Source organism: Agelaius phoeniceus, chromosome 16, assembly GCF_051311805.1.
Source record: "Agelaius phoeniceus isolate bAgePho1 chromosome 16, bAgePho1.hap1, whole genome shotgun sequence".
In the NCBI taxonomy this organism is placed as follows: domain Eukaryota; kingdom Metazoa; phylum Chordata; class Aves; order Passeriformes; family Icteridae; genus Agelaius; species Agelaius phoeniceus.
The window spans coordinates 4145135-4156935 of NC_135280.1; the positions used below are offsets into that span (position 1 = coordinate 4145135).

Sequence of the window (11801 nt, forward strand, 5' to 3'; positions counted from 1 at the left end):
AATTTACATGCAAAGTGACTGACACTTGGTATTTAAAGTCTATTGGTCGACTCTGACCCTTCGTTTACAAGTGACTCATTTGACTGCAAGGATCTCTGATGTGGAAATGCTCAGATACGAATCAATTGCAGTTTTTGTCTCGGGTAAATGTTACTTGGCAATCCAAAAGAAATGAACAATGCTGAGACCGAGCTCACATAGAATAGTGCTCATATGTTTAAAGAATTCCTTTTACATGCCTGGTTTAGTTCTAGTCGGAGGATTTATGACTCCCCTTCTCCTAATAACTTATCTCAGAGCACAGTGGTTTTAAACACACACACACACAGAGACACACACACACAAAACCAGCAGTTAACTCTTTTGCTGCCTGAAAGAACAGCACGGATGCATTTAAGTACATTTAAAAAGCAGGGCTGTGATTCTCCGTGGGAGGTTGGGATAGGATAAGGATAGGACTAGAAAGGGAGAGAAACATGAAGGTACAGTTTGCAAATCCCTGCTCCATAAAGAAACGATTGTGTGTAAGAAACGACCATTCCTACATGAATCAGCTCAGTGCGAATTCTGCAGTTTATCTCTGATAAGGATAAAAGTAAAAGGGTTTCTCTGTACCCGAGCAAGATTCCCTTGCTCTCAGAAGGCAGATGCAGCATTTCTATAAACAAAAATGTCTCTAGCCCTACCTTGTGCCAGTGCTTGCAACATGTGGAGCTGAAGCAACAGAAACGCCCACCATCCCCGACAGAAGATGAAACAGAAGTTTAACTTTATCATCATTCCGCCTCGCCTGCTATTCCTCCGGGCAATAATTTCGCGATCCACCTTTCTTTCAACCGGTATTGCCTCACCGATGCCCATCCGATCCGACTGGCTGCCACTCCTGGCAGCGCTTTGGTCATCGCTCATTTCGCACCCGCGGGCCGGGCTCTCTGAGGAGGGTCGGCAGCCTGTGCCCCGCGCTTTGGGGGGAAGCGAAGCCCCCACTTGCCAGGATCGGCGGGCTCTTTGATTTGTGCTCGCTCCGCCTGCAAGCCGGGAGCAGCGCTCCGTGTGCCTCCCGCTATGACAGTCGCCACCTAAGTCAATGTTTCTTGTGGAGGTATTGATTGCACCAAAACAACCAGTCAGAAATGTGAAACACATGTTTCTCTGCACTGTCACATCCGATGCTTTCAGCAGAGAGGGAGTAAGTTCATTGGGCGTCAGTATTTCAGTAAATCCGGATCCTTCAGCGCATCGCAAACAGGAACAGGGAGAAACTGATCCATCTTAGCAGCCACCAGCAGACAATCCAAAGAGAACCTTTTATACCGCAACAGTGATGGAAACTGTTACCCCCGTCATTTCTGTGGAGCGTGGCGAGTTCTCCAGCATGTGTCCCATTCTCCTGTAAAAACCCTCCGATGGAAGTGTTAAAAATTCTTGCAGAAGGGGGGGGGGGGGAAAGCGACAAGAAAAAAAAAAAAAACTAATTGAAAGTATCTCGTTATTCCTTGCGCTAAGGATTTATTTCAGACAATTTCAAGATTAGCCATGCAGACAGAGTAGTCTCCCGATATCCCCGCAAAGCTCTGCATAGTTTATATTAATCAGATTTTCCTTGGAATACAAATCTCTACCGTCAATAGAAGGGTCCTCAAGCAGGTAAATCGAGCAGCTCCGGCTGTGATTCCAGCTCGCTGTGCAGTCAGTCAGCCACAGGCCGGTGCCGGTGTCACTTGAACTCCTCACGTTCAGCCGGAGGTAGGGAAAACCTCAGTTGATCCTGTCTCCCTCCTCGAAGGCTGGTGCCGATCCCTTCCTTGCAGGGAGACCACGACAAAAATCACCTCTAACAGAGAAAGCGCTCTTTCTCTGGCCGGTTGTAGACGCAGTGAGGAAGCAAACCCTCAGCTGGACAGTGTCCGGGGTGGGGGGAGCGAAAATCTCCCGAAACAAACAGCAACAAGGTGAAATCCTCCTAGCTCTGCTGAGCCGGGCTCCTGCTCTCCGCGCTGATGCAGCCCAGGGATCCCGGTCCTTCCTCCGAGCGTCTCTCCCTCACAGGCGCTGTAAACACAAGGGGGAAAGCGCGATCACAACAGCGGCAGCGGCGGCAATAAAACCCAACCGAAAAAAAAAAAAAAAAAAAAAAAGAAAAGGGAAAGGGAAAGCAAGCGCTGGAGGTTTTATATTTGAACAAAGCATCGGGGTATTGTTTCAGTCCCGCCTTCCGTGAAGGGAAAACTTTCGTGGGAGATTCCCTCCCCCCCTTGTTAAAAGAAAGGAAAGGATAGGAGTAGTTATAAAAGAAGTGCACCGAGGATAAAGGCGAGTTAAAAACAAAGCACCTAAGCGCGAAGTTGATCAAACACGAGTCCCGCCAGCTCGCCCCCGCCCCCGAAAGCCGCCTCAACTTTTCTCAGCGCCTGAGGCGGCGGCGCGGCGCGACCCTGCCCGCGCCCCCCGCCATCCCCCCGCGCCCACCTCGGCTTTCCCCCCCCGCGTCCCGGCTCCCCTCAGCTCCCTCCGAACCGGCAGCGGCGCTGCTGGCTCACCTCCCGGCTCCCCGCACGGCTCTCCCGCCCACAGCGCCTCAGCCCACCTTCCCTGACCTACACCTCACTAGCGGGGCCGTGTCTGGGCTGGGAAGGGCGGGGGGGCGCGCATCCTGCGCGGGGCTGAGGGGATGTGTGTGCGTGTGTGTTTATCTGTACGCGTGTTCATCTGTACGCGTGTGCCACTGGCGGGACTGGGCGGTGCGGGGCTGGGGGGGTATTTTAGTGCATGTTCCGCAGCCGCGGGAGGGGGGGGATACAGCACCGCCATCCCCTTCCCCTCACGCCGCCGGCGCAGCGGGACCTGCGCTCGCTCCGGCCGGGACGCTCATTGGGCGGCAGAGCGGGCCGGGCGGCGCGCGCGCGGAAGGGGCCGCTCGCGCAAGGGGCCGCGCGCGCCCGCGCAAAGGCGCGAGCGGGGCTGTGTCTCGCGCCCCCCTTTGCCCCCTCCACACCCCACGGCGCGCGCCGGCCCTGAGGGGACGCGGCCCGCGGTCCCCGCCGTTTGTTCCCGTCCCCGTCCCCGTCCCCGTCCCCATCCCCGTGGTCCCGGCGGGGCGCTCCGCCGCCGCGTCCCTGCGCTAACAGCGCCCCCTATGCCCGCGTGGCGGTGCCGCGGGCGGGGACACGCCGGGCCCGCCCGGACAGGCCGGGCCGCCGCCGCCGCCGCCGCCTCATCCCGGGCGCGCCCCGCGGCGGCCGCGCTTCCCGTGCGCCCGAGGGCGAGGAGCAGGAATGTGGTGACAGAGCCAAGGGAGCCCCGAGGTGCGAGTTAACCCCGTCCCTGCGCGCTGGGCTGTGCGGTGCTGCCGCGCTCCTGAGCGCGGTGCGGTTGTGCCCCGTGGAGGGGAGCGAGGGTGCAGGGTGGCAGAGCCAAAGTTGGCTCCTGCTCCTTCTGCCTTTTGAGAGGCCGTGTGTGATGATGGAGCCGTGCAGCAAACACTGTGTATTATCACATCAAACACAAGGTCATTTTCCCCTTTTATTAACAGTCGGTGTGATGGGTGTCTGACAGGTGTGTAACCCAAGAAAGCACCTTTTTCTCAAGCCTGTGTTATTTTCCAGCATACAAGAAAGTAAAACAGCTTCACAGTTTGCAGCCCAGCACAGGGGAACACTTTCCCTGGTTCCCTGGCAGTGTCTCCTGTGCCCAACACCTGGCCCTCAGCTGCCTCCCTATCCAAGCCATTCCATCCATCAGCATCCAGAGCTGCAGGGCAGCTTTTCCTCCTGACCCTCCCTTCGTATCTCCCAGGTACATCTGTCTGCCAGATTCCCTCCTACGCCAGTCCCTGCTTCTTATAGTATCCAACAGGTTATTAAGTTTTATGACATCTCTTGTCTGCCCACCCTTTTTCCCTCTCTGTGCCAGCTTGTTCCTGTGTTCAAGTTGCTGCACTCAAATCCTCCTTATTGTGGCACCTTTTCCTGGTATGAGATATGAGCTGTATTCACCAGCCGCCTCTTCCTTGTGGTAAATAGAGTGAAAATAGCGATTCTGTTGTGCCTGTCACGTCACACTTTCCTTTTTTTGTGCGTAGACCACATTAATAATTATCTACACATATCAGGACTTGGTGCTTATGATTTTCCCTGCAATACGTCCGCTTTGAGAACAATGCAAACTGAACCCAGATTGTGTTCAGAACTGACCTCAAGGAAGTAACAATCTGTTTGTAACTCCCATTGCACCATTAACAGTAGTTATTTTACTGCAGCGTGAAAAAAGCCCTCTCTTTCTTTAACCAGTAATTTTGGGTGGGACTGATATGCCTTAACTGGAAATGGAAAATATATTTAATTGTGTGTTGGGCAGTTTTGTTTTGGTATTTTTTTAAGCACTGTTAACAAAGAAGCGCAGGGCTGCTCACGGAAATTTCAGTTTAAGATTTCAAATTCAGTTTGATATCTAAAAAAGTCCTTGGTGCTTCCTCGTAAGTTCTAAGGAAGGCAGTTTGCAGCAGTTATGAGAGTATTGTGAAAAGTCTGCTAAAAGAATCATTGTCAGACTGTTGAAACCAAGGTGCTGCAGAGGAGAAATGCTCGTTTCTGTAACATTGCTCAATTTCAGTGGAAGTTTGTTTCACTTTGAAATGGACATGTTTTCCTTGTAGCGCTTTAAATCTGTTCAGCATGCAAACATGAGCATCGGAAGGTAATCTACAAACACAAACACAGGAAAGTAACCTATTTTCGTCACTCAGGCCTTGCTTTCTTATTTAAATATGATGTCGTTCATACTTGACATTTTGGGTGAAATGTTTGCAGTTTCTTCTTTTATTTTTAACAATGAGCACGACTAACAATACTCATGGTGGGGTTTTTTTCCTATTTCCCTTGGTTACAGTAAACCTACTTAACAGCGTCCATATCTGAAAAAATTGTCTGAAATCTTGTTATCTAGATTAGTGAAAGCTTTTTAGCACTTCTCCCTCGTGTATGCATCTAACAGTTAAACGTATAGCAGAATACTGGTAGGAGAACAGCTCGCCCACCTGAAAAAGCAGAAACAACAAATCTGACGGTCATAAAGACAGAAGAAAGGACGGGATGAGTTTTCGGGAATTTTAAAAGTAAACACAGGAACAAAAGAAGCAATGTAGTTAGTTTTATTTAAAGGTAGGGGAAAAAAGAAGGTTTAAAGTCTTTTTATCAATGACGGTTGTGTTTTGAAATGAGTTGTAAATGCGGTGAGATTGTGAGACAAAAGAGAAAGGAAGAAAAGGCTCCACTACTAAAGAGAGGCCATTTAAAGAAAGGCGGCCTTCGAGCCAAGAAAGTGGAATCATGGAACTACTTCCACAGGAAAATCTCACCAATGTTTTTTTACAATCTTCTAATCTTCTTCTTTTATATCTTCTGGGGTACAGTTTATTGACTCTTTAGCATTTGGAATTAGCTAAACTCCTACAGATGGAGCGTTCTCATATGCAAATAATTCTACATGCTTTTAAGGTTTTGCTTGTTTGCTGGGGGGTTTGTTCGATTTTTTTTTGTTTGTTTGTTTGTTTTTGAGCACTGCAGCAGGTTGTTGGGATCTGCTGTAGCTCCTCATGCAGTCTCTGCTTCTCACAGTCATTGATGGGTGGTACCCAGCTGGGGTCTAGATTATGCCAAACGTAATGGTTTTTAGCCAGGTAATTGCTATGGTTTATTTGGCTTTTTTAGTCCAGTAAGACAAATAATTATACTGCATTGTCTTACATATATTTTTTAAAAAAATTAATCAGTTATTTTCTATGTGGTTTTTCTTGACAGCACACTTTCTTTGTTGATGACTTACTTCGCCTGGAAAATTTAACTGGTAAAGCAAAAGTCTCTACCAATACCTTTGAAAATTAAATGGAGAGCTATATGAACACTATAACAGGCAAAATAAAAGTTGATATTCCAGTAAGGTCTTCCTCATAAGTAATGTAGAACAATTATTTAATTGTTAATTTAATTAACTATTTTTAATTCCTTGGATAGAAGGTATGGATCTTGTTGGTACCCTGAAAACAGTTCCATGGGTTGTTCCTACACTTCCATTTTCCTTCACTCAAAAGCTTCAAGTGCAAAATTCAGGACAAGCAATTTTATTGACTACCACATGATAGTCCCCGAGGGTTTTTATATTGCCTTTCCTTTTCTCCCAAGAGGGACAGTGCTTTAGAAAACAATGACTTTGCAAGTAGAAAGTAACTTTCCTTCAAATGGGGAGGTTTTTCAGCATATTAAATCAACCTGAATTCAATGAACTTTTGGGAGGGGGCTAAAACCTTCCCTAGCAAGGGTAAATTCCCTAGGGACACTAGCCAGCTGCTCTGTTTTTATCAAGTAAATATGCTTCTGTGTCAATAAAAAACATTGGAAGAGAAGGAAAAAAGTCTCCCATTATAAGCTGGAAGTCTCAGGGGAGACATTAGGCAATGACTTCACCACACTTCTGGAAGTATCTCCTGCAGCAAACACTGTTGCAAGAGCAAGAATAACTCCCATTAAATTTTACTGGCCTTAAATAACTTAATATGGTGTCAGTCTATAAAGCCCCCAAACAAACAGAATGACAAATTTTTGTTTTCTCCATGTGGTTTGAATTTACATAAAAGAAATTAAAATTAGATTTATGTACCTCTTACATCTGATTTTAAATTCAGAAATGCGAGCAAATTCAGAGTTAAATTCCTTTGCTTGCTGCTTAATATGATTGTGCTCAGGAGTGTGGGAACAGGCGAGGTGCAGTTCTAAGGCACAGCTGTAGAAGTTGAGGGCAGAATGAATATATTGAAATGTTTCATGGCTTTTATGAGCCTGAGAAGGACCCTGCTAGAGCTGTAGCACGGCTGTATTCATGCTCAAATACAGTTAAGCTGATGGAAGCAATGTGTGTGCCGTCAGGACACGGAGCTAACGTGGCTTCTGAATTATCCCACCTCCTGTATTATCCCAAGGTAACGATAGGCTTTCTCATTTAGCCATCAGAAGAAATTCACAATGACCCAGCCATGTTGCCCTGCTGTGTTTTATGGAGTAGAGAGTTAGCGAAGTAACATAAAGGATCAAGACAACAGGTTCCTGCTTTTTTGAAATGTAGACGTTTGAAAACATTCTCAGAGCCTCCCAGAGGAAGTCTACAGGGGCTCTAATGATTCTACTCCAGACAAGTTGGGCTAGAATGGAGAGAGAGATCTTCTCTTAAGAAGTCTGTGCCTTCAAACACCAGCGGGTCTGGCTACCCAGCCATGGGATCGCCCTTTCATGGTTCTGATGATGCCCCAGGCACGAGTGACCTGAGCACTTTGAGAATTGTCTGAAATTGCCCATAAATACTTGGGCAGACTTCGGACAAAGACTGAATGTTTCGGTTGAACTTAACCTTTGTACTGAGGAGCGCCATCTCGGGGACTTCCTCAACTTTCTAGCTGATCAGGAAAAAATAAATGAAGCAGAATCTGAAACCATAAGTACAAAAGAAATCTACTGAATAGCAGCTGAATATTACCAGTAAAATGCATTAATGCATCAGCTTACACTTGATCACACTAGGCAGAAGACTTCCAGAGAATACATCAGACTGTAGGAAGTACAGTATTAGTTGCATTCTTTTTTCCTTCCATCCTTTTTTTCTTTTTTTTCCCCAGAACTAAGCCAAAGCCCATTCACAACAGTAAAAAGTACTGCTTCTGCATGACATGTCTCAGGCAGGACATTAAATGTTAAACACTTTGAAATGAAATTAGATTTCATGGTGTTTTCCATTTTTCAACAACTCTTATATGAAAAACCCAACAAACAAAAAACCCCACAAAATCCTTAGCTCAAGTCCTTGTACCCCATGTGAGATCCATTGTGATTTCTGTTGATTACAATTTTCTGAATTTCCTGATGAAGGGAAGCTGTAATATGCCCATGGTTTCTCCCAGAGGGTGCTAGTTTAGTCATTAGTGAACTGATTATTGTCTTCCATATCCTTATTCACAAAAATATTACAAAGACCTAAATAACTTTCTTGCAGTCCCTGAACAGTGCAGAAAACTGATTTATCAAGGGTTATTTTCAGATGCAGTATAAACATCTTAAGTAAGCAAAGACATCCATTGAACACTTTGTGATATGATTCCTCCATTACAGTGAAGAACTCTGTTAAGTGTGTGCATAGAGATCACATTCCAAAAAATAGCATATTCTTGAGATCCTGTAATTGAGAAATGCAAAGTGCTAGATGTGACAAGTTAGTTCATTATTACAACCCTGTATTTTTCTGACTTGATTGACATGACTCAAATGGAAAAGCTTTAAAAGCAAAATGCCAGTGTGACAAACAGATAACAAGAAGGAGGATGGCAACAATTACCACAAGGGCTTGAGCAGTTCCACTCACTAAAGGGGAGAAAACGGAACATCTCAGCCATGTTGCTGCTGCCATAGTCTACAATTTGTCCATCATATAAAAATAAACAGGTCATGAAGTGGCAAAGTGAGTTTTAAAGAATAAATAGAAGCTATTTGCAGTGATTGGCCACCTTAGCTATAGATTATTTTTTCCTCCATAGGATGTGAATATATATTGATGAGTAGTATTTTAAATTAGGATTCAAATCCAGAGGAACCTCCACTATGGGGATTTCAGCAGATACTTTTCTGCCATAATGAGACCATGGCTTGTCTTTTAAGGACATTTTGGCTTTATGAATCCTTTGCTCCTGAACACTTGTGTAGCCAAGAATTTTCCAGATTTATTGATGACTGAAGTTGAGATGTCAATTTTAGATTCTGTAACTCTGGTTTACAAAAATAAAAACTGGACCAGACTGTTGGTTCAGGGAGACAAAGTGAGAGGGTTAATGTGAGTGAGCCATTGTGCCAGATGGTTTTTACAAGTACTGCTATTTTGGCATAAAATTAATGTTGTTCCAAAATATTTTTTGCCAGATATCTGTGCAGAGATTCTGACCAGCAGGTTCTTATATTTAGCGGCCAAAATAATTTATTTGTCACCACTGTTCTCCTTGGCTGCATGTTTGTGTACATCAGCTCAGCCCTTCTCTTGACTGACTGTACTGGCATCTACTCAGTGCCTAACAGCTTTTTCTAGACTGCTTCTTCTCAGTTCTGTAATTCTTCCTTTTCTTACGAGTTTTCTTTTTTCTTTTTATTCTTTTCTTTTTTATTTTTTTTAAGATGATCAAAAGCAATTATAATATATCTTTGAATCTTTTCAAGATAGGACAAGAGTTCAGATTAGCACTGGAGAGCTTTCCTTTCCACAGGTCTCTTATCATGATTCTGCTAACAGAAATTAATTTTGTAGAAATCCAGGCTTGGGCACGGACAGTACATTTCACCATTCTTACAGCTTTAGCTCAAGGTTATTATTGCTGCTCTGTGCTCAGAAGGGAAGACTGCATACTAATTACATTCATTTTATCTTAATTTCCATAGCAATTAAATGTTATTTTAAAAGGCTAATCTGAAATATTTTCTAAGTGATCCACTTGGGTGACACCCTTGCACCATTTTTAGGAAAGCAATGAAAATGTATTTAAACGTGTGCTAAGGTCTTGAATCTCAATCTCACTTTTCACTGTTACTTTTCAGTAATACAGACAATATGAAATGCATATTCTTTGGAAGAAAACACCCACAACAAAGGAATTCACACCCGTGATAAATTTAAACAGCAGCAGAATATCAGGATAGCTTTGACAGCATAGCTGATGTAAAGGAGAAATATAGGAGTAAAAATAAAATAAAACAATTTTTATTGAAGAAATTTATGTTTTAAAGGAAGCAGGAAAGCTTTGTGGTTATTTACATAGAAACCATTGATTTTTCTTAACTACTCTGTAATGCATCTATGCAGTAATTTAGAAAGCTTATACTTAAAACAGATGCCAGCATTATTCTTCAGAGAGTACTCAGAACACAGTGAGAGTGAGACAGATGGATGCAGCAGAATCAATAGTTCAGAGAACACCATCAGGTGCTTGCATTTCGCATAGGTCAAGTTTGATGAAACCCCAGCTTCGTGAATCAACAGTTCTGGTGTAAATAATTCACAGGAATAGAAAAAAACCCACTATGCTTATATGGGATGAATATAAATATACTTTTTAAATAATTGTTAGGGAGCTGTAATATGATTTGACTCATGTAGCTGGCTTAGATATACATATGATCCTACTAATACAGAGTTTTAGTACAGCAGGAGATTGGAGATTTTTGGTTTAGTAATGAGTTAGTGAAATAAGGAAAATTATGAACTTTAAACTGAGTGGCATTTGCAGTACAATAATGCTGCAGCCTCTTTGCTCTTCTAATGAATATACTGTAAAAACAATTCATAAATCTTCAATTAGTATTTAAATCTGATCTCGTTCCTTATTTTGTATGTGTATCTTTAAGTATTCCAAGATGACTCTAATGTGACCTCCCTTTGGGAGCAGCTCCACAGGGCTCTCATAGGTCCAAGAGGACCAGGTGCAATCTGCAGGGGGAGGTGACTTGCTCTGTGAAGCACTCAGTGATCAGAACAGGACTCCTGTTGCCTTAACAGTGAAGTAAAGTAAAGCTCAGCTCAGTCTGGATCTCCCTAGAGATGGAACTTAATTCTGCTCCAGCATGTTTGTTCAACTGCTGCAGCCGTGCACATTTTGGTGTCACTACTTCTGGTTTTTACTGGGAAGGTGAAAAAAACCAAAGGAAGTCATGTGTTGTTATCATTTGCCCCCCTCTCCCCAGAACTGTTGTGGATTTCAGATTGTGTAGGATGAGAAAAAGAGCTCCTTTGTTTTGCTGAGAATGTTTATCATTGCTTTTCCTGACAGACCTATAGAGGAGCCTTTCAAGCCCCCTCACAAGGGCAAAAATTAAGTAGATAAGGGTGAAACTTCAATATTGAGTTGTAACTTGGATTCATTCACACATAACTGAACTCAGTTATAAAATTTATAACCTTAAAAGCCTAAATAAAAATAAAGATGGCTAAAGGAACTGATGGGAGGTGGTGGATTTCGTAGAGAAATAGCAATATATTTCTTTGCTAGTCAAAATTAATACTTTAAAAGAGTTACCAAGATGAATGTCAAATACCTTCAAATTTATAATGCCTAAATAATACAAATATTATATTATATTACATAATGCCTGGATATACAATGGATTCTTAAAACAACTGCCAAACAAGTTCCATGAACTTCCAGTGTCTCTTTAGCAATAAAATTTCCAGAGGACTGGAAGGAAAACCCAATGTTATGTAAATATTTTAAAGTTAATGACGCCACAAGTAATCCCAGACATGTTAATTGAAGATCAGTTCTCATGCACTCAACAGACTGCTTAAGATGGAAACAGTAGAAACAAAATTAAAAATCAGTGCTGATTAATCTGTTTTTTATGGAAAACAGATATTGAACAGGATTGCTGGTGCTGTGGATGACATCACAGCCTTGACACATAATCTCCCATTGCTTCATTTATTGTTCTTCATTTGGCCATAATGTCTTGCCTGATTATGGTTTTAAAAACAAGTGGGTTATCTGATGTTCAGCCCTTTAGACTGGAATGATAAACTGAAGCAAACTTCAAAAATAATCATTGGGTTGAAAGGTGTGTGGAAGGAGTGTGTGTTTGGGGGAACTTTGTCAGATCTATTTTTAGGGCTGATGTTATTTAGGATCCTTGCTGAAGAATGACATTCTGAGAAATCTTTCATCTGTCAGGAAAAGCATGCTTTGGGAAGTAAAAAAAAAAGTCCACAGTTGAAAAGTGATGTTAAAT

At 43.4% G+C, this 11801-nt stretch overlaps 1 protein-coding gene across 3 annotated transcripts in view; it reads right to left on the reverse strand.

Annotated features, from left to right (window-relative positions):
• The window catches only part of SDK1 (sidekick cell adhesion molecule 1), a 389575-nt gene extending 386877 nt beyond the window's left edge, over positions 1-2698 (reverse strand). For 2 of the 3 annotated variants that reach the window (XM_077186854.1, XM_054643643.2), the window contains exon 1: positions 687-2300. In XM_077186854.1, the coding sequence (XP_077042969.1) occupies positions 687-1146 (460 nt within the window). In that variant the 5' untranslated portion in view covers positions 1147-2300. Of the gene's footprint in view, positions 1-686; positions 2301-2540 lie in introns of those variants that run through there. The other variant, XM_077186853.1, reaches the window with a different exon arrangement.
• Positions 2699-11801: the final 9103 nt, after the last annotated feature.